A 23824-nucleotide genomic window follows, 5' to 3' on the forward strand; every position below is an offset into this window, starting at 1 on the left:
GATTGTATTGAGCCATAATAATTCCAAAGCTGCAATTACTGCACAATGAAAACATAGCCCTTTAAAGTTATTTGGGTGGATACTTGTGGTAGATGCTCTGTGGACTGAGCTGTTACTATAGCCTGGAAGTTGTAAATGCACAGTGTTTAAACCATGCTGTGTATTAACCAGCTTATTGTTTCCATTTTCTCCCAAGTGGAAGAGAAGCCAAGAAAGCTTTCATTAAAGAAGGGATCCTGCTAATTTAAGGTGGAATGAAGTAGTGTGAAGTAATAATTTGGCTTTGGTTTGCTTTACAGTAGTTCCTCTCCTGGAATGACCTGCTGTTAGGTTGTGCAGGAGCTGTATCTGCTGGTGGACATGTGAGAAGCACTTTTTTATAACTGAGTGGAAATGACAGAAGAATCAGTGTTGTTAATGCGCACTTATTATTTTAACTCTCCAACTGCCTTCCAGCACTTGGACTGTTTCTGGTGCTGTCACTCTGCCCATTGGAGCAGCCGCTCTTTAATAGTCTGAGCAGAAATCACATTGCCTGCCTGGTGCCAGAGGAGATCCTGTTCAACACTGCTGTCTTATCACTCCCTGACGTGGTGGAACAATACTTCGCCCCACTCAGGGATGTTTAAGGTTTGAATAAGGTCAGGAAATTCTTGAAAGTGAAATGCAGGAAACCTTAATTTTTGCTTTTGATACCAGAGATCAGATTTCAGGTTTCTCTTCTGAAATGAATGTGCCTGAAGCATGTTGTTGTAGTTGCTTTCATCTTAGTAAATGATGGTATTTTCAGAAGACCACAAAATACTGAGGATACTGGAGGGGGGAGCCCTAGTTCACATAAAATTTATTCCCAGTTAAGTGCCTCTTCCTGCTAGCTGCCTCTAGCTCTGTCCCCAGGCTGGGGCACACGCTGTGTTTGAGTGGAATAGCTGTGCACCACATCTTTCCTGCAAACACCTCCTGTAACCCATTGGTAGCTGCTGAAACAGCTGGAGTAGAAACTGCATCACTGCTGTGCTCAGGAAACCCTTGTTCCTTCTAGTGACCCCCATATTGCTCTTATTGTAGAATTGAGCCTATATTTCTGTTTTTCCTTTCATCTGAACTGTTTTCATCTTCTATTGATGAAATGGGCTATAGCTGAAACTGTATTTCTGTCTGGAATGCTGTTTAATTAGAATAAATGATCCAGTGTGTACGTAAGGTTATTTTTCTTTAATAAATCTTTTCTCCATGTGTATATTCAATGACAAAACTAATTAGGAATGACAAACATGTAATTCAATAGGTTAGAGGGAAAGATTTGTAATGCCTCTTGTACTGCTTTTCATAGCCAAATTGTGGACACTGTAGGTTCTTTGTTTGCTCTGTCACCTTGAAGTTCAGCTTACCAAATTTAGCTCGGCATTCTTGTGTTTTTGTAATTTGTGCTGTTGGCCATCTCAGGGTTCTTATTTCAATTACATTTTTATCTCACTGGCTCTTTTTTTTATGAAGTTACCCTCCTTATAAAAGTTAGTTTTAATTAACTCAAGTAATAAAGAAGTTATGGAAACTGTAACTGAGATATGGTAACATAAATTTTCACTAAAAAGTGCATTAAAAGAAGAATGGAAAGTTTATTTCTTTTGCTATTTAATTAAAAGTTAAGAATCAGATGTGCATGGTGAAGGGAAAAAGTATGACATGCTTAATAGAGTTGCAATGAAATATTCTGTACTCTCTTCATAGTTTTTTGGTTGATGTAGTTTTGGGTTTTTTGTTTTTGTTTTTGTTTTTTTTTTTTGGTTTGTTTTCTTCCAGTTATATAAATTTCCCCATCAGGTTTTTCATTCTTTTCTGTCTGAAGTGATGCATCACACCTGCTTCTGATGCCCAGGGACAGCTGTTTCTCATTTTTCTCCATTTAAGAAACAAATGTTGTCATTGGAGTCAGTTGTGAAACTTGTAGGAACTTTCTGGTATAGGTTTAGGCTTTTGGGAGTCTCAAGCTGGCAATGCTATCATTTTCCTGGGCCCTTCATTGTTCCTGCAAGCTGTAACACTCACTGCCCTGCTGTGCCATACTCTGACCTAGACACTCCTCCATCTCTTCTGCACAGAGTAAAGAGCTGTTCTTGTTTACTGTTTTAAACAAATGTATTCTTTTCCATCTTCTCACCTCTCACAATGGAAGACAGTTCAGCTTTTTATATAATACCCCAATTTCTTTCTCTGTTCCCCAATATCAGCCACAGTTAATGATGAGGATGGCACTGGAGGTGTCACTGCTGATACCCATTTTCCAGCAGACAGGCATGGTGTAGTGCTGAATGAGCAGGAGGAGCCTGATGCTGTAGAAGATGCTCTTTCTGCTCTGAAAGCAGCATTAGGCCAGAAGAGTTGCTTTGTCCTTGTGCCAGGGCTGATATTCTTCCCTCTCCTGGAGTTTCTTCAGCCCTTTCTTCCCTGTGCCAAGAGCACCTTTGTACATTCCCCTGCAAGCAGAGTTCTTAGGATGAGACCAAGATCCCTTTCATGTTTGTCTCTACTTAAAGAGACAAACCTACCTTAAAATCTCCTGCAGGTAGTAAATCAGTTCAGCTACCCCAGTAAAATTTTCTGGAGAGAAGCCAAGGGAAGGAACCAACATGGTTTATAAACTTTCAAAATAGATAGTAAGTACTTTTCCCCTTAACTTTTGGTGATTTACTTCTATTCATTGTTAATAAGTTAATGTGGAGAAACATTGGGTTTGGTGCCAAAAATCATCAGGAACATAACCCAGAGCAATTTTTAAGGGCACAGCTTTTAAACAAGCTTCTGGAAGAAGCATTATTTGACAGTACAAAAGTGAAATAACCCAGTTTGTTATTTTAATCTCGTATCTCCACTTCTGGTGTTCTGTCTTGTGGATGATTTGCATTCAGCTGAGGCTTTGGCTGATGGCTTACCATAAATGGCTCAAAAACAGATTGTTCCACTTACATACAGCAATTTTTTGTGTGTAATTAGAATAAAGCCAGGCAACTTTCTGAAATACCTCTTTTCACCTGATTAAACTTGGAGTCATTGTTCCTGAAATAAAACAGTTGGCTTTTTAGAGGTCCATGGGCTTTTTTCCTCCATGAAAGATAGGAGTCACTGTTCCTTGAAAAAGGCACTTCTTGAATAAGAATACTTTTTAAAAATTTAGATGAACTCTTGTAGGTGGGAATTTGAAATTAACTAGTTTTATATATTTTGTATATTTTAAAAATATTCAATCCCAAAGTATGCTTTGAAGAGCAATGATGGTCTTAGTAAAAAGGAAAAAAAAAAAAAAAAAGATGTTGCTCTTGCTTACTTTGACTAGGGAGAAACATTGTAGGCAATTGTACAACTGATTTTTCATGGAAAACTGAATACCATTCTTGTACAATTTATCCTCTGAATGGAGATTAGTAGCAACCTTGGCAAGTGACTCAGAAGTTCAGCTGAAGTTTGGGAAGACTAAGCTTATACATTCTGGGTATGCAGAGCAAGAAAGGAAATGGCTTTTTGGAGTAGTTTATTTACCCTTGTCAGATGAAAACAATATGCAGCAAATAACTCAACAGTGCAGTCCCTGATGTGTGGCTCACAGCACAAGCACAGGAAGGATTATTAGAGGCTTTCCTCACTGAGCCTTTCCCAGGATAAGTGTCACTAGGGTATTACAGCCCCCACCTCACACATGGAGAGAACACTTGTTGTTTTCACCATCTTGCCAGGCAGTCGTGGTGCTTTATTCTTCACCAGTTTGCCCCAAGATGTGCTGCTTGCTGAAGGCCTCCAGGAGGGTAAACCACCATGGTCTGAGAGGCTGCAAATCTCTCTCACCTCATTACTACTGCAGGGAAGATGTGGATGATGGAGAGCAGACATAGCTAACCTTTGAGTGTATTGTTTGAGAAATCTCCTTTTTTGGCCTAGGATAGGGTCTTCTCCTGACACAGCAGCATGAGTTAGACTGAAAAGAACAGACAGGACTTGTAAAAGTGTTTCTACTGTCTGCTTGTTTTCCTACCATTGTGGTGAGGCCTCACAACAAAGTTAGTGACAGCTGCTTGTGTGCCAACCCTCATTTATGGGAAAGCTGGTGTTGTATCACTGTGTAAAGTCCTAGAAGAGTCTTCACAGCCCAACTGCTCTGCTCTGGGGCTGTGTGAGCTTGCTCGTGGTGGCTGCAGAGTAGCCATCCATGATTGGGGTGCTGAAAAATGAATGTCAGAAAAATTCATTTTCAGAAAATGCAAATTAATCCAAAGTAAATCAAGTTCAGAAGTCTAGGTAGCAGAAAACTGATAGAAATTTCCTGTGGGATTCCCGTCTCTGTGGGAGGTTGCTGTACATTATAGAAATAGAAATGTTGGGTTTTTTTCAAAAAAGCACATAAAAAAGAAGGTTGAAAACAGTTTAAAGAAAATAAGAAACATCTGTATTTCTCCTCACCCTTTTTTGTGTAGGTTATTAGCCACTTCCTTGCTAAAACAGATTGTCATGTTTTACTCTTTTTTGTGTGTGTGTGGGGGTTTAATATGGAAAAGCACTGGCCAACTGCAAGCTGTTATTGCATTTTGATTTTTGTGTGTGATAACATTTGGAGAGAAAAAATGAAGACAAGAAGCTTACTCTTTAAAGTTTATAACCAAACTCTGGATCTCCAACTAGGTTACTTATGGCAGGTTTCTTCAGATTTCTTCTCCAGCTATATTCTTATTGACCATTTCAGTTGCAGTTAAATATTTCCCTTTAGCTAATGGTCATGTTGGAACAGACAGAGGATGTTGCTGGAGCATGTCTGAAGGCACAAGAGAAGAGCAATGAGGCCATTCTACCCTAGGCAACTCTCCAAAGGAAGTATTACACACTTGGCTTTCATGTCCTGATACGTGAGACCTTGTGATTTGACTACTTGAAGTGGTAAAACTCCAAGTATGATTTGAAGTACAGTTGGTTTTGCATGGGGCAGCATTGGACTGTCTGTGTTAGCTGTAAAGGGTGTATTGCAGTGATATTATTTAGTGTCTAATTAGCATTTTCTCTCTAAGGTTATTAACTGGGCTATCTCCAGCTGTATCTTTACTTAGGTGTTACATCCACATCAACTTTTTTGAAACACAAACCTGCCTTGTGTGGGGTCAGGATTAGTTGCACATAATCTCATTTATTGTTTGGGAAACTGCGTCAGGAGATTATTTATCCAAACACTTGTAGCTGCTACCCATCAGGCATCAGAGGAGGTGTCTGGACCCCAGATCTTCTGTCCTAAACCCCTGTCCATGCTGCATGCGTGCTGTCACCTAAAGGAAGCTTCCCTTCACCGGGATGCTTGAGCTTTACTATGCTTCGATGCCCTCTGCTGCTCTGTTAAAATACTGCTGTCTCCTTGCTGTCTGGAACATGAACAATTTTGTTCTACACTTTTTTTTCCCCTATAAATTAATTGGCCTGGTAGCTCCCCTGGTGAGAAGTTGCTAGTAACAAGGATTAGAGAAAGGGACATAGACTGTACTGAAAATTATTTTATTTGAAGACATTTTTTCACTTCTGAAGTTTTGACGTGGTTCAGACCAAGGTAATGGGGTTTTCTTGCTTTATGGCCAAGGTGGATCTTATATATGTGTACATACAAGTAGTTTTTATTGCTATTTTCTTAAGTTTCTGCCTACACAATGTATAGGATCTGTAAGTCAAAAGTAGAGAGATTTCAGATTCCTGAAATCAGGAGCTATAAATTTTGACTTGGGGAGCTCAAAGTCATCTATGAATTGCACTGTAGATGCTTATTCTTTTCTTGTGGTTTTGTTGGTTTTGGTTTTGATATTTTTGATACTTCCCTCCTTTCCTCTAAAAAATTTTATTTTATAGCACAAAAATCTAGTTTGGTAGATCCATCCTCTGGTTACTCCTGTTCTCTAGAATGAAGCTTTAAGGCTGTAATACATTAACCTACACATTTTGCAGTGTTGGGGGCCTGTTGTTGCTGTATGGTTCTAGCTGCAGTGATCCTTGTGTTAAAAATCTGTGGGTTGAGATTCCTTCCTGCAGTTTCAGTTTCTTCAGTGGTTCTTTCTAGCTGTCAGGAACACCCATAATAAAATGCTACATTAGACTTGGTTTTCCATATTATTAAGATAGTCACAGAAGTTGAAAGGAAAAGTACTATTGGGTGATATTTGTGACCTTATGTATATTCAATTAATCCAGTTTTGGCTCAAGACAAACAGTTGTGCTTGTGTGAGAATTGTGTGCTCAGTGTCTCATTTGAATTTGTCCAATCTCAGCTACCAATGTCTGATTTGTTATACTGTCCTACAATTGATAGATATAAATAAACTCCTAGTACCTGTGACCTGCTCATGGGAAAATGTTTGCAATACTGTAAATCCTGTGTTCTCTCTGTTCATGAAGGTCTATAGGTAAGACATTGTCTTGGCCCTTAGGCCATTTTTATTATTACTTTTTGGACGTTCAGCTTTTCAAAAATTTATAAAAATATAACTACCAAAATTGTCGAGGGCTTTTAAAAATCAGTTTTTAAAAATCAGCATGTGTAAGTGCAGTTCTAATGATTTTCTTATTCTTACTGACTACTGACTGCTCACCTTAGCTGTTTTTTTTTATTAATTAATAATGGTACCTAGTTCCTAATTCCCTTTGTTGATTCCTTAGTGAGAGTTACTTGAAATCTGCCACTCATTTACATTCATATGAACTATTGATTATGTAAATCTTAGTTTTAAAGCCATCCTACTGGATCAAATGGTCTCCAAAAGTTAAACAGTTTTATAGTTACCACTAAGCCTCCCAGCCACACCTGATATCAGAGTGTGGCATCAGGTTTATTTGACAGGATTGCTTCTCTGTTGGTGTGCACAGAAAGGTTTTCTTGGTTCTCTGCTTATGCTCTTGTGTTTGTGAGAAGCTCATGATTTCCCTTATCTGTATGGAGCCATTACCTTGGCACAGAAAGTGAAGGCAATTTATAATCCTGTTTTTAAGATAGGCTGTCAGCAAATCCTGTCCTGACCACTCTTGAGAGTATCTTATACAAAAAAATAATTGTTTCTAGATTGGTGATTGATGTAGCAGAACTGATAAAAGTTACATTGTTTAAAAGTGTTTATAAATCACCCTGTCCATATGTTCATTTCCTGTAATCTGTCATTATGGTTTCAAACATAATTGTGAGAGACACAAAACTGGCTTCGTAGCACTCAGGAATGAGGTTTGCTTCCATTTGGTCTACGTTGAAAGGTGGTTCAAAGCAAAAATTATAATCCTGGAATACCATGTATGTTACAACAGGATATCTTTGCTCTGTGGTTTTGAGTTACTGAAGGGCGTAGTCCGTCTTCAGAGTTTTTCCCCTAGCATTGCTGGGATTTATGCAAAGTAACTGGGCCAGTTCAAGGGATTGCTTGGCAGAGAGGACCATGTTTTTTTTAAATACAATTCTTTTTCTCACTTGGGAGGTTAACATTATGACAAGCTGGGTTTACAGTCAGTGCTGAGTGGGGATTTTGGCTCTGTCTGACTCAGATGGACTACTAGAGCACTGTGTGGTATGATCACAGCACAGAGCTCTCTGCTCTGTTCCTGAAGATGCTTCCCAGTTTCTCAGCTAGACCCAGAAGCTGAATGAGGGAGCAGTTATTGCAGCAAGAGTGAAATCTGAAACACTCTCTTCATGCACAGGTTTTTGCACTGCTAGGGATGGAAAAATGGTTTTGGAGAAGCAGTCTAACTTTTACTATCTTTTACTTATTTGTCGAACTCAGCCAAGAGCATGATGGAGGCAGGGGTTTACTCTGTTACAAAGTGCCCTACTCCAGGGTCTTGCTAAAACAGGAGAATAGGTAGAGCATAAATGTTTTGTAAACTCTGTCCCTTGGGTACCCAACCATGACTGGCAGTGAGGTTACTGACCTTCAAACTGTGCAGATTTTCTTCCAGTTAAAGACTATTCCTTTAAAGAGGCAAAATAATGCACACAATATTGTCCTCTAAAGCTGCCACACATTCCTCCAGAAGTATTATTAACTGTCTCCACATCCTATCCAGCTTTCCTTAATCATGAATCTTGTTAAGGAATCTGTCCTTTGCCAGGCTCCATCAAACTATAGGAGCCTCCTATTCTGCATAGTGGACAAGGACAACATTTTAATTAAGTATGGTCAAATCAGGAAAGTATTTTTTTTCTTTCTGCCTTTTTTTTTTTTTCCCCTTAGTACTTCTCTGTTGATGGGTAAATTTTCAGCTCACTCACTTTGTATAAAGGGTTTGTACTGACAGAGTGTGATCTTTTTCTGACATCTGTGTCAGTTCAGTAAAACACTTCCTTATAGCAAACTTGTTTGGAAGGAGCAGATTTGAATGAGTTCATAAATGCAAAAAATGTGTCATATAAGAGACACATGCAAATTGTCTGTACTGGGAGATTTGATTTTATGAGCTTTAGAACTAAGGATTCGCTTGGGTTCTGAATTAGGATTTGGGGATATAATAAAAATTGTTAGCCATGCAATTGGAAAGTATCCCTTAAGTCCAGCTCAGGATGTGCTTCTTTCTCTCTGTTTGAAAAATTGGAAGGAAAGGACATATTTGAGTTGTGTTGCTCAGTAAAGCAGGAAGAGTAAATTCTATTGCTGGTGTTATAAGAGGTCAAAGTACATGACCAGCCCATCTTTCTTCTCAAGCAGCAAATGTGTGCTTTATTCCTGTTTTCCAATAGAGAATTTATTAGCTGCTTTAGGTGTTATGTTCATGCATTGTATCAAAATTGGTGTGATGGTACATTTCAGTGCTCTTTGATTTGTCAATCCTTTTATGAGCATTTTAAAGTTACAATTTTAGAAGAGATTTCCTTTAAAAACATGATCAGTTTTACTGTTAACTGAGGATCTTTCTCTTACTTGGAAAAATTGTTGGTAGTGTCTAAACAGTTACATGCCAGCAAAATTGGATTTTTGTCTTTTCCCTCAATGCATCTCTAACTTAGATTTGTATTCACTTTGTATGTGTGCAGACACACTTGAGATCTGCTTTTAATTACTGGATAGGATTTACAAATCAGAAATGCAAACACAAGCACACAGCTTTTTAATCATATGTAAGTCACCTTTCAAAAACTGTCAAGGAATCGTATTTTTAGAAGCCTATTATTTGTATAGACACAAGTAATGCAATAGCTCAGTCTTTGAGATTATGAACATGGTTATGATGAGAATATTCTTGGCATAAGTCAGGAGTATTATATAATAAGGAAACAATGTCTTTTTATACTTTTCTTCCAAAACATTCCCTAGTGAGAACTAGGCGAAAAAACCCCCATAGGATTGCCTATGAATAGATCCCCTTGCAACATGATAACTTCAGCCAAATTACACAAAGTAGATTTAAAATCCTTCTCATGTTTTCATAGTTATGTTTTAAAACCCTCTGTTGGCATCTAATATGAATTCTGATTGTGTAACTGTAAGACCCAGACAAACAATGTATAAATGGTATTAAACTGTCCCTCTAGCAGTATGGATGCCTAAAAGGCAGGAGACTTAGTTGTCAAAAGCAATAAACAATTTGAGTGAGGTAAAATAAAAGCAGTAGGTTTAATCTGGATTTACCTGGTGCCCCAGAATGCACAGAAAAGCAGAGCTGAGGCTGAGGAAAATATCTTTGGTAGTGCTATAGATTTGTGTTTGTGTACACCACAAATGTAAAGCCTAACTTAAGGTCAGATCCTCTGTAAGGCAGCCTGCAGAAAGGTCAGTGACCTGCTGTAAAAGGTAGTGTCAGAAGGGCAGGGGAGGGATTGGCTCCTACAACAGTTCAGATTCACAACATAGATGAGTGGTGGGTGGTTATCCCTCTTCACTCTCTTTGCTTCCCCTGGGACTTTGCAGCTCTCCAGTATCACACAGAATACAGCCCAATATTTTCCACATGGCCATGTGCAAATGCTGAGAGCTGAGGTGAAGCAGAGTGAAGATGAATGTGAATGTAGCAGCTGTTGTCTGTGTTTATGATGTTTCCTGGTGTTTCATGAGTAGTTTCTAAAGAAACCTGTTAATCCATGGTCGCCAAGAGAATGAGAAAATATATTGGTACAATAGGTGGTATTTATAGTGCAAATGAGGATTTGGGAGTTCAGTTAATGATCTAAATTGGGCAAGAACTGTTCATCAGCAAGCTTAAAAGCCCCAAAAGAGAAGTAGCTTTTGGGTGTGCAATATATCTGTTTCCAGACAGACCATCTGGGAATAGGTATGTATAGCCAGCCTCCAGAAGACAAGAGAATTGATTCATCCAGGCTGCTTTTATATTAAATAAGAAACACAAAGCTGTTTTGTGATAAAAGAGTAAAGCAAAACAGTAGTTAGATGATTTGAAGGATGCTGCTTAAAGTGGAAATATAGTGTGAGATAACGTGTTTTGGAAGAGGCCTCCCTCTGGCAGGCCCAAACCAGGACATGCATCTTGGAAAGAACAGACAGCTGAGTGATGGACCTTGTCTCTGAGCCAAATGTGAGACATTGCAAGGCCTATGGATTAAAACAGAGGAGGCCTTTTGTTACTTTGGTGTTCTGAATCCTGATTGCTTCTTCAGAGTAGCTGTGCCTTGGCCCTTCTCCTCCACCACAGTATCTGGTACAGATCAAGGGGAGAACAGCTCTGGAAGACACTCTGGTCTATACTTGGCTTCCAGGCAGGATCAAATCCAAGTGAGCTGTTCCTGGTGGATATTTGTTCAGCTTGTTTATAAATCTATTTGTTGACCAGGATTGCAAAGCCTTCCAAACCCAGCATTTCCCTATTGTTGTAGCTAGCTTCCCTTACTGTTTGTTATTCTTATCTAGCTGCTGCTGTGGCTTTGAACATACAAAGGGGAAAGGAGAATGAGATCACAGGCCAAATTTATACTTCTACCATTAGCTAGTTGTCATCTCTACAAAGGCTAAGAAGCTTGTTCTTTATTTTTCAACCCACAAGTTGCTACTCAGATAATTTTTAATAGCGTTGAATGATATGCATGGAAGAACTATGGAATTTAGAGATGTAGTGCATCAGTGAGGAAAAATACAGGTGCTTATCTGCCTTTGGGCTCAGAGAGATAAATATGATAAACTAATTATGTTGTGGTCGTTGGGTTGACTGATAAATGGTGAAAAGACCTTTTCTTAAGGAAAAAAAGGCCTCTTTTGAGGATCTATTTTAAGAAGAGAAATAAGTAATGCCATAAAATGTGGAACATTTAAAAGTGTTTGAAATTTGACAGTGGATAAACTCGCATAAAATCTGTTAACTGTGTGTTGTGGACTGCACAGCTCATTGATCTCCTAGCTCTCTGGAAAGCTTCACTTAATTAATTCAGCTTTATATATTTCAGTGGAAAAAATGTGTGCAACCAAGCAGGAAGTTGTTTCAGGCTTTCAAAATCAATTTGTATATGGAATATGGGAAAAGACATAAAAGATATCTCCCTGTTTCATGCCAAAAAAGAGGAACTTTGCTATGCTAAAGATGTTGGAAAAAACACCATTTAAAATCTCTGTGTGTGTGTGCATAAAAATGTATTCTTAAGTGGATCTTTTTTAAGGGTATTTAAAGAAGCATAATTCCAGAGTCTAAACAAATACTTTATAGCTAGGCGAGACTGGTAAAAGAAATAAAGCTGAGAAAAGTATGTAGGAGATTTTTTCCCTCTTCTTTGATCTTTATCTGCCCATATGTACAAGAAATCACATCCCCATCTGTAGTTTGGCTGTATCTGACATGGAATTCAGGGGTTCTTGTAGGTCCTGTACAAAACTCAACCAAGTAGTGAGATACTTTCCATCAGATTCAATGGCTTTTATATAAAGCTTTATTCTCTAAGTGTCTGACATTGATAGTTTGGTTATCTTTCATTTACTGGAGTACATAGCAGAATTAAAAATAAAAAGGGAATTTATTGGTTAATTTATTTACAGAAATTTTCCTTAAGTACAAATGCTAATAAGAAAATCCAGAACCCCCAAAATCCCCCCCAAACTCCTCCCTTCTTCCAACCCTTCAAATACAAGCAACCAGGGAATTTTATAAATAGATATTCTTACCTTTGCTACAAAAAATTCATGCGGAAGTCCTATCTTGGAATAAGCTATTCATTAGTTGGCTTGGCAGAAGGAACACAATCCAAATGAATGAGCTGCCAAGAGTATTTTTAGTGGTTTTATATGTTGCCCATTCAAATCTTGGAAAATTTCTTCAGAAAATTGGACAAACTGACCACTCATTTTTATGGGCTTTCACAAGATCTAAAAGTGAAAAACAACTATTGTATTTAGCATCTGTTAATGGAGGTTTCAGGCTACAGAACTTGAGAAGGTACTGCTGGGAAGCTAATACAATAACCATAAAATATTGGACTGATAATAGGAAACACTGGCACTGAACAGATATGGAAAGAGTCATGCTAATATTCCACATCCAGGCCTGCTGCCCTGTGCCGAGTGCTAAAGATACTGTGGTGAAACACACACAGTAGTAGAGATCTGGAACGGAATCAGAGTCAACTCAAGATAGATGAAATTGTCTTTTTCTCCCATGAATGCTATTCATTGGATAATTCTGTCTTTGGAGAATTAAAAGCCAGGAACTTGGACACAGAAGAGAAAGCAAGTTGTGCTAACATTTTTCCAAATGAGGAAATATGCCTTTACCCCACATGTGTAATTAAGCCCTCATCTTCCTTTTTTTGAAGTCAGTGGCTTTTTCTTTTGCTTCTTTGGGAATTGGACCTAGACCTGTGCTGCCATTGTAACTGTTCCCTAGACAGGTTTTTTTTCTCCCCAAGCTGGAAGCTAGAAAATCAATAAAAGGAAAACTATTCACCAGATATCAAATGAGTTTCAGTGGATTATATTTTATTTGACTTAAAGTGGAAAAGAATGACAAGAGAATATTACATTTTTAATCCCACATAAAATACATTTCTGGGAAACTGTTCTCTGCACATGGACCTTTTTTTTTTTCTTTCTCTCCGCAACAGTCTTTTTTAAACCTGTACATAAGTTATATCCGAAAGCTGCCCTCAGAACTTCTGAATATTGAGGTCTTCTGTAGATAAGATTTAGCCAGGAGAATTTTATTTTTGGTTTTGTGTTGGTTTTTTTTAAATTAGCTCAAAAAAATCCCACAAACCCTTCCTGACAAATTTAAACGTGTTTTGCTGCTTGTGAGGCAACATAGCTGGAGGAAGCTTGAGATTTCAGAATTGGTAAAGCTTTTGACTGTGAATAAGCAGAGATCAAACAGAAGTTACACCTCTGGTAGAGCAGAAGCAGCCTAAGGATCTGTTTGACTGGTGCAGGTGCCCACCAAGGAAGGTTCCCAACATTTTCAAGACAGGCTGCGCTGTGTAAAGGAATCCCTTCCAAACAATGAATGAAACTGTTCTTCAAAGGCAGGAAATCAGCTGGAGCCAGTGGAGCAGAGAAACACTGACATTTTGATTTTGGATCAGTTATGCCTTGCCTAATATCACCCAAAGATCAGCTCATGGCTAGAGGGGCAAGAACTGCTTTCTCTGAGAAGAAAACTCATCTGGCTAAATTTGATTTATGCCACAGTAGAGAGGCACCATGATCAGGCTGGCAAGTTTTAGAGTTACTTTGGGCAGAATTTTAGTCAGACTGCTTTTCAGTTATAGGATTAGTAAATCTTCCCCTTCAATATATTAATTTAAAATGGCTTTTGAAAAAGTGATACCTACCTTAAAAAATACATTAACCTAAAAAATTCCTTTGAAATTCAGAAGTGATTTTGTCTCCATTTACAGAAATAGAAATTAGGATTCATATAATTGCTGTCATCTAACAAGATGGATTTAATATTTTTCCTTTTGACATTTTTTCTGTTGCCTGCTGTATCTGCTTATGGTCTGTGATCTGTTTTGCATTATGTTTATAGAAATATTACCATTAAAAGTGCTACATGTAGTATTAAATAGCAGGGAGAGGCAGAAGACTTGAGAAGAATCACTTGTTCACAAATGAGGAGTTTGGATGCCTTGTCTCGGTGACAGGGTATAAATACCTATAATCAAATTATTGGTCTGGCCCTATGGATAATCCTGGTATGAAATTGAGGCAGGCAGGAGTGCAATATCCCAATATCCAGGGTTATGAATATTGCAGATTATGGATAGACAAAATGCACAAGAAAGACTTTCCTACACTGGCTGCTCTTGCTACAGTTTATTCTTCTGTCAGTATTTCCCCTATAAACTCCTTTTATGCATAGGCTTGGCAGTTAGCCATTAAATTTTGCTTCTAGCAGGGACTTGGCAGACAGTGTCTCAAGTTAGGAAAATTATTTTAAACAAATTTTTAAAATGTATGTACTGGGGCTCTTTTAAAAGTTAGAGGTGCAGTAATTTTTTTCTGAGAAAAAGGATTGGTTGCAGTGGGTTTTTTCATTGTAAATGCTCTAAATATTTTCCTAAAAAACAATTAAAAAAAAAAAAAGTTGTAACCAAATAGTGAAAACATAACTTTTCTTTCAAAATCATGTGTATGAAGGTTCTGTACGTAAATGTCAATGACTTGTGTATTTTTAAGTGATGGTTTTTAAGGTATTGCTTTAAGTCAAATGCCTCATGTGTCACTGTGATGGAATAAAGCTTGTTTATAATGTTATAAACTGTTAAGGAAATAGCATGCACAATATGTAATTTTAAATGCCCACACTCCCTCTTGACTTACTTTTCCATAACCTGCCTGTAAGTTTTGTACACAAGAGTCTTGGAAAATCATCCCTTCAACAAGTTCAGCATAATACAATAATTAAAAGGGTTGTGTGAGCAAGTGGTGCCATTATGCCAGTCTGTTGTAGGGGGGGAGTACACTCGGGTAGTGTGAGCATTCATGGGAGCAGAACAGCCTTTCCCATACTTCAGTTTGCTGTGGTAATCTGGGCAAAGGCCACCTGGACCACACAAATCAGCAGGAGAGATTTTGATGGTGGTTGTGGCTCTTACGGCTCTCCTGTAGGCTGAGAAACAAGTCCCCCAATCTCTCCCCTGTCACTTTTCTCTTACAGTGGACTGTAAGTTTTCTGCCTGGCTGATTTTAGTCTAGAGGTTCAGTCACTGACAGCATTCCTGCCATAGCTCTCCTTAGCCTGGAATGACTTCCTCAAATACTGCCAAGTGGGTCCCCACCAAATGAGCACATCAAGAACCAGTGCAGGAATTTTATCAAAAGGAGATGGGTCTATGATAGCTGCCTGACCCTCAGGAGAAATGCACAGGAATTCTTTTTGTTTGTACTGTTTTTTTGTTTTTTTTTACTGGAAAGCATTGTTTAACAGCACTGGAAATACATAATAACAGAAGTAGGATTGCAATTTCATATGGCATCAGAATATGGAAAAAAAAACCCAGAAAAATAAGCATCAGCAGGAAAGATTTTGCATATTTGACAGTGGCCCCAATGTGCCCCTGTGTGATGTTTAAAAGCTGATGGTCCTCTCCTCTCACAGACATAATGCCCACATTTTCATCCATGTTACTCTTATTTTTCCACTGCATGTGCTGAAGTGAGACCAGTTTTAAAAATTGCATGGTAAAGCATTTAAAAGAACCTTCATTTGGATGTTTGCAAATATATTTAATAAGTTAATTCAAAAAAAATAATGCCAGATATACTTCCCAGAAATTGGAATCTCTTTTTCTATTATTCACCTGAGGCATTCTGCATGTTGGACTCTGGCTGACCTGTCACACTGTTTGTGCTGGATGGGGAACATGTGGTGTGCTGTGTGAAGGTGGAAAAACCCACTGTATCCAGGTGCAAATTTTGAGTATGCATTCAGTAAATCTTTCATGTATTATTACTGTTTTATGAACTCCAGGAAATATATGGACTGGTGTTAATGCAAATTTTTAAGTAGGCCCAGAGATAATTAACATATCCAAATGTCTTGGAGATTGTCTTCCCCCTCACACTTTGTACCTACTGTGCATACCCACATTGGAGAGGGCAATGTTTAGAGTTGCAAAACAGGAGATGGAAGAGCTCTACAAGGTACATGAAAATCTGCCTTTGGGCACTGAGATAAAATTCTCAGCTGTGCTACACTCACAAAGCACTTCATCCTTCTTCCTGAGGTTAGATTTTCATCTGTGAAATGGACATAATGCATAACCTTTAAAAGCTCTTGTTGTGTCTGTGCCAAGTTTTCTTCGCACAACTACATGCAAGGGCTGAGTATTTTAATATTATATTGAGGAGAATGCTTTCTAATTGGTGATAATTTAGAAGTTTTTTAACATTCTAAGATATAAATTCTAAGTTCTTCATTGGGAAAGTTAATATAATCAATGGTTTTTCAAAAAAGAATATAATGTTTCTCACAAACTTTTTAAAGCACTCAATTCCTTCTTTTTTTTGCCCATTTTAAAATTCTGCCTTTATCTCTCTTCCAAGCTCTGCCAAGTGTTTGCCTCAGGCTGGCTACTGAGCAAATGGGCAGAGTGTGCTACAATTTATATGGTTTATTGGTTATGTTTCCTTTCAGAACCTCTGTTTGTCTGTGACTTTGGAGCTGTTTGCCAGCCACATGTGCAAATCTTCAAGTTCTGATTCTTCAGACCACTTAGAAATGGAGGGAATTGGAGTGATGCTGAACATTTCTCAGTGTAGTTTCCCTTTCAGATGGGGCAGATTCAGAGGAATGAATCTGTATTGAGAGTTCAGAATTAAGCATTTCCATCTACGTAGTCACATGAACCGTTTAATCTTAGAAGGCAATTAAATGCTGGAAACTCAGGGACAAGGTTTTCATATTTTTCATCCTGGGCAGCTGTCCTGGGTGGTTGGACCTAAAAGCTGATTAGAGACTTGGTCTGCCTCCCTGACTATCACCAAGGGTAGTGAATAGCCTTCCTCCCTGTTTTCCGGAGAGCATCTTCTCTACGTTCTAGTGCTGGTGAATATGGGACAATATTCACCACTGCAGATAAGCAGATGCAGGGCTTATGTGGCTCTGGTTGGGCAAGCATGAATGTAAACCTGGGCAACTGAGTCTAATTTTTCAGCTGCATTGCCAGTGATGTGATGCACCAGTACCTGCAGGATGTGCTTATCAGGGTTTTTAACCTCTCTTTTCTAGGGTTTTTCTGTCAAAATAATAATTTATGGAATATCATCCAAGAAAGTAAACCAGTTTGCTGTTGTTCAGAAAGGCCAGAGGCAAGTGCTTCTCTTGTCAAAGTCAGCAATGGAATGAAAAGGTACCCTGGGACTCTGATGGAGGTCACCAAATCTGTCAATAAAATAGACTAAAATAGAATTTGTGCGGAGTTTTTGTAAACCCATCTGAACAATGTAATTAACTCAGAAATTGAAAAATAGCAACTTAATTATGCTTTAAGAACTTCAATACCGATTCCTTTTAGCAGGAACATGTAGGTGCTGTCCTTAGCAGTTAGATGCAGAAAGAGCTGTAGGTGACAGGTATTGTTGTGCAGTTGCTTTCTGCTTGGGCTGGTTATGGAGGGGTCCACGATTTCTTCTCCATGCCCACAAATTCCATGTTCCCTCTGTTACTGCTCACAAAGAAGGAAGGAGGGGATACAGACTCTTTTCGGTGCCAAAAGCCTCAACTAGCTCATAGGTGCCAAACAGCCAAGCAACATTTCATCCCTTCCTGGATGCCAAAAGCCTCAAGTATCCCTGTTCCACCTGCCAAAACCTCCAGCTCTGTCCTGACAACTCCTGCAGAGCAGGCCTGTGCTGTCAATATGAAGTTTTGCAACACTCTGACAACGGAAAAAATCTGGATGCAGTATAACCCTGAAAAACACGCTGAGATTCGCCTTCAGTTTAGTATGAAAATGAATTATGCTGTAAATATTTCCTGTGTGTGACACTTGTGCATGCTTTATTCTCCAAAATTTGAATTTATTCAAAACTTCTGTAGAAGGAAAATAACTTGCAGAATTCAACACTGAGAGGTCTAAAGTCCATCTGAGCGCCCAGATGTGTGTTTTCATGTAGCTCAATAAGTCCATCATTTGCCTTTTGGCCGATTCCTTGCTGGTGATTCACCTTGTTACTGAGCTTTACCAGCTTGTGTTTCTGAAATGCTCTTGTTATTATGGGGCACAGGTTCCATTTCACAGTGAGTTTGCAGTGCTGAGGCCAAGTGCAAGGAACAGGTAATGTAACAATTTAAATGTTAACAATGTTAACAATTTAAAAACTAAATAATTCTAAACATCTGCTTAAAATAGCTGTATTTACTCCCAGGTGTTTTTTATCAATCTAAAATAATGATGCATTGTTTTTTTTTCGGGTTTTAAAAATTCCAGATCCGTTCTTTTTAACATACAGAGTAATACATAATTTACTTTGGTATATAGAAGTAAAAGATTTATTAAATTCAATGACATATACAGTGCACAATTAGGTAATATATAATGCACTCAACAATAGTAGAATTATACCAGGAAATGTCTTGAAACCTGTTTTAAGGAAACAAGAGGAGTTTTTAGGCTAAAACCATTTAATGCAAGATCTTTTATTAATAATTCTTGTTTGTCTGGAAATATGTTTTGACTGTTCTATTTAGTCGCTGCCACAAGTGAAATAGCTTTTCCTAGATCTGTAATCTGCATTCTGCACCTCACTTAGAATACAAAATAGAGGTGTAAATCATTTTTGTATGTGACCTTAGCAGTGAAAGAGATTTCTAGTGTAGCTTGTTTCAAAGCTCTAGACATAACAGCCAGAGTTAAAAGGGAAGGATACAGTTCTGAGGCTGAATAGCACATCCAGTGATTATTGCAGGTAAATACTTGTTCTTTCCTGCTCATGGATACAGTCATCACTGCAATTTGATACCTCTTCCACCAAGTGCAGTGTCTGGAAACAGGGATCTGGGAAATGCATCACCGAGCTACTCAGGCAGGATATGTTCCCTTCAGTGCCATAATTCCTTGTGCTACCTCTCTTTGGAGCTGTTGCAGGTATAAGGGGAAGCAAATGGCACAGAGCAGTGCTGCACAGGAAGATTAGTGAAGAGCAGAATCGCCTTGTGCATTGGAGGAGGCTGAAAGTCAGGACAGTGTTAATAGTATTTATGGATTGTGAGAGTGGGAAGAAGCAAAGGAAATGCTTCATCTCTTTTCAAAACACCATCAAGGATGAAATTCACTCCTGGGAGAAGGGCCAGCACTGAACTTTGGGTGTTGCTTAATTTAGGCCTTCAGTGGTACAGAAGAGGTGTTTATACCCTTCAACAGATTCCTTCCCTTGGATGAGTTTAATCTGAAAAACCTAAATTCCATATTTAATTATAAGAAATGCATTATTAAATAGCAATATGCTATAACTGTGCCACTCCTTTTGGTGATTTTCTTTTAGAATTTGGCAAACCATAGTGAATTAATACAAACCAGTTTAGTAAGCAGCTGTGAGAAAAACAAAAGCACAGCCACCCAGAGAGCTGCAGTGACATTGGCATAATAGCAGGTGTATTGGTAAATATTCCTCCATATTCAAGTCCTTGCTTGAATTGACAGAGACTTATTTTCTGGGTCACGTCACTTTAACCTGTTTGAATTTCTGTGTATCCATCCAGCCCCAGGGGGGGTCTGTGTACCACTGCTGCATCTGCTGCCCAGAGCTTGCACTAAATCTCTTCTAGAGGCTGACAGAGCTGGGCACCTTGCCCCAGGGAGGTGCTTAGGGGCTGTCACAGGGCAGGATTTGTGTTGGTGTGTGCATGGCGCAAGGACTGTCACCTGGGGACTCTGGCAGAAGAATCTGTGTGCCAGGTCTCTGCATTTCTCTCACTGCACACACTGCTGCTGTAACTCTTGTGTCAAATACTATGGGCTTGCCTTGTGTTTGTGTTTAAGGAAAAATTGTATGCTAAAAACTCTGAAAAAACAAACATTTAAGGTATCAGGGCATTTCTGTTGAGAAGCCGAATCTTTGTTACACTGAATGCTAAACATTTACATATCCAAGCCTTATGTAATAGTTGTCTGAATAATAATAAAACTGCACAAACTGACCTTCGTTCTCTGGCACCACTTCTCCTTTGAAGTCTGCATGACCAAATTCAAGACAATTATGTCATCCTTCATAACAGCCAAACAAAAGTTTGGCCAAATAATCTTTTTTTCTTCATCTGAAAGCACAGTGTTTGATTTTTGTAATGTGTGTCAATGTAGCTATTGTTATTTACTGGGTGCTACAAGTGACAGTAAAAATCCCCTTGTTCTGGAGCAGTGATCAGCCCTGTTAGCATCTGGATTTCATTTATTTTACCTCAGTGCCCACCTCTGCTGTACTGGGTTACTTTGGGTAGTAGGTTGCAAGGGGAATATGGCCTGAGAACTCATGCACACTAATAATTTGCAGAACATGGTGGTACAGTATGTGCTCATATGTGACAGAAGCAAAAACAGAGCCCTGGACAGAAGAAGGGAAACTGGCACTAACACTTTCTCCTCTGTTCAAATCTACCAGTGCCACACTCCAGTAAAATTCTCTGTGGACAGCACTGTCTCTGTCACTTAAGGGTTGTCAGCACAGACCTCAGATTGCACATCACTGGCCCTCAGACCTCGAGGAAGCCTTGGCAAGCTGTCATCTTGGTCTTTGAGGCTCTGTCTATGTCACTAAGTGCTTCAAAACTCAAGAGTTTATTTTCTCTGACCTCCTGATTCAAATAATCATTGTCCAGGTCCATGTTCAGTGTTGTGATGTTTTTTTCTTTCAAAATGACTTAGATTGGGATGAAATATTTTGAGTCTACCTTTATGATATACACTGGATTTCTGCAGAAACTTTGTATAGGTTCTTAGCTGTTGCTCTGACTGCAATGTTTGCATTTAACCCTGTGTTCACATGTGGTACAGCTCTCCCAGTGAGGTGTTTTCCCATCCAGCTCTAGGTAAAGAGCAGCAAACAATCTAGGTTGTGTTTATAGCTGGTTTAAGGTATTTTATCTGGATTCACTACAGCACTTGTGTCTTCATCATGTAGCATCATGGGTGCACATGTGCATGTCCATGCACACATTTACGTTTGTGCTGGTACATAAATACTTCCACAATGAACGTGCAAAATATATGCATTGTACTTCATCTGTTGCAAAATTAAGGCACTAAAGGAAAAACTATCTAATATGGTTCAGTTTTTTCACTGCTGAACCGTGTTAGAATTATGACTGAAGACAACAAAGACATGAAAAACTGAAGTCAAGCAAGCTGGGAATGCAGTCCTGACGTACAATAATATTCTTCTGTGTCCAATTGCAATTAGCTCTCTATTTAATTCCTAAATGAGTTTCCAATGCTTTGTTGGTGTAAATCATGATGTTGGTGATCTTTTCTTTATTTTACTTCAATTTAGTACCATGGTGAAGACAAATGTAATGTGTAGAGTTTATGAAACCAGACAGCTAGTAAATCAATATTATTTTGGTAGTAAATTACTAAGTCAGTGCAAGCTGCTTTTAACTCTTTCCCATGGGACAAATAGCTTGAACTAGCTGGAGCTTAAATCAACACTGTGGGCACTGAATTAGTCAATGATTCTAAAGAAGGCTTTGTTGGCATAAAGTTCTGCTTTGATCGCCATAGTATTTACAGCTTTTTAATTAGATACAGTTCAGAACAATGGCTTTTATCAAAGCAGTTTGGGAAGTGAACAACTGGACTTTGTTTAGAGCTTTGGATGACACTCTGTCTGTTAATATCATGTGGCTGGTTTTAATACAATGATGAAGTTAGGATTATTTTAGGCATTGTCACTGCTTTGTCAAAAGAAACTAGCTATTGTAAAAAAGAGTGGCATGTGTTGCTTTTTTAATATCACAAGTTTAGCCATTCCTCAACATGCTAAAACCCAATCATCTGCTTTGGACTTTCAGAGAACAAACTAATTTAGCACCTATAAATTTGAAAGAAGTGACCTTCTTGTTCATCTTGATTTATTTTCATGTGCCAAGTGACTTGTTGGGAAGTGCTGAGCTTTTTTTCTGTCAAGACTGAAGGCAGTTGGTTCCATTTTCAGTGTCAGACATTTCAGACTTGGCTTCTGATATAAAGTAAACCCAACATCAGTGTGAAAATTCCTCAGGGATCTTGGCAGAGCTGGGGTCTATCGTTTTTGGAATGGTAGATTGGCCTAAGACTGCTTTTAATGCTTTAAAAAGTGCTTTCGGTAAGCAGTTGTAAAATTTGTAAATTTATAAGAGCAAGAAAGTTAAAAAGCCACTGATGTTTTTAGACCAACTTCTGCAATTCAGTGTTCAAATAGAGATGCTTACCCTCTAATAAACAATTCGTTTTTTTGTTGTTTTTTTTTTTGACAAGCTGAGCACTGAAGTCAATGAGAATAAAAAATTGGCTGGAAATAGTTGTTTTCTTAAAGTTTGAATTAAATTGTCATGTTCTCTGAGTGGTGATTCTTTTGGGGCAGAGTAAATATTGGTCAATATTCTCTGCCACCTGAGAAAAATTACTCACTGCCTCACTCTTATGCACAATCTGACTTTCATAATGATGCCAAAAGCCATTACTTTATGTTAGTGGTATTTTTATGTGCAAACTAGCACCGTGGTGGTTTGAGAAATTGGTGTTTTAATCTTAAGCTGAGTGTAATATAGGATTCTAAAAATCTTAGTTCTACTGTAACAGGCCCATCATGTGTTTGAACATGACGCCTTGGCTTTGTGCTTGAGACTGTTTAGTTCCTACACAGCAAGTTGGGCATAGAGGAGTTGGGAACAGCAGCATGTTTGGGCACAGCACTGCTTTGGCAGGAGGCAACACATCATATACACTGGATCTTCAAAGGCTCTGCTTTTCCCCCATATAATTATTGTGCATTAAAACACTAAATTTGAAATATGGTAAATAAGCAGCAAAGTATAATTGGTACTATCAATGCCAAGCAATAAAACATACTCCAAACAATTATTTTTTTTTTCTCCTTTCCATCTTCTTTTCTTTTCCTTTAGAACTCCAGAACTACCCGCTCAGATGAAGATAAGGATGATTCCTGGGATGCCTGGGGGGCCTGGAGTGATTGCTCACGGACCTGTGGAGGGGGAGCCTCCTACTCTCTGAGGAGATGCCTAAATGGCAGGTAAGCCACATGCTGGTGTGTGGGGGTTCTACTACAGCTCTGGCACATTTCCAATCCTCTTCTGATTCCTTCTGTTTCTGAGACTAAGTGCTGTGTAAGATAGAGCAAGTGTTATAAATACTGCTTTTAATACATGTTTGTAATAGACAACTTAGGCTTGGACTCTGACCTTTAATGTGTTATGAAATACAACTGTGGAATGGCAGGAATTATTTATTTGGTATGGTCAAATAGAGAGGGGAGTCCCTTTCACTGTAATACAGATCAAATGGTGAGTTACCTGTGTACAAATTAGCCTGCACTTGGACATGACTTGACATAATGCTCAAGTGCCTGCTGCTCACATGGCTCTATCAAATGCTGCTTTCTGTTAGGGAAGGAAGGACAGGAGGCTGAGGCCATAGTCTCAAATTGCACCAAGGGAGATTCAGGTTAGATGTTAGGATGAATTTCCTCTCAGAAAGATGATTAGGCACTGGAATGGGTCCTCCAGGAAGGCAGTGCAGTTGCTGTTCCTGGCAGTGTTTAAGGAAGGAGTGGCATTCAGTGCCACGGCCTAAAGTGACATGGTGGTGTTGAGTCACAGGCTGGGCTCGATGATCTTAGAGATCTTTTCCAACCAAATCAATTCTCTGATTCCTCCCTGTCCCTTCTTCCCATGCAATGGTCCT

The 23824-nt window shown here is 38.7% G+C and overlaps 1 protein-coding gene across 8 annotated transcripts in view; it reads left to right on the forward strand.

Annotated features, from left to right (window-relative positions):
* ADAMTSL3 (ADAMTS like 3) overlaps positions 1-23824 on the forward strand; it is a 181045-nt gene that overhangs the window by 52579 nt on the left and 104642 nt on the right. For all 8 annotated transcript variants that reach the window (XR_005258135.1, XM_038147068.1, XM_038147065.1 and 5 more), the window contains exon 4: positions 23026-23153. Coding sequence is in view for 7 of the 8 variants with exons in the window: in XM_038147068.1 (XP_038002996.1) it covers positions 23026-23153 (128 nt within the window). In the remaining variant the exon portion in view is untranslated. The remainder of the gene's footprint in view (positions 1-23025; positions 23154-23824) is intronic.

The sequence above is a fragment of the Motacilla alba genome, chromosome 10 (genome assembly GCF_015832195.1).
Source record: "Motacilla alba alba isolate MOTALB_02 chromosome 10, Motacilla_alba_V1.0_pri, whole genome shotgun sequence".
NCBI lineage: Eukaryota > Metazoa > Chordata > Aves > Passeriformes > Motacillidae > Motacilla > Motacilla alba.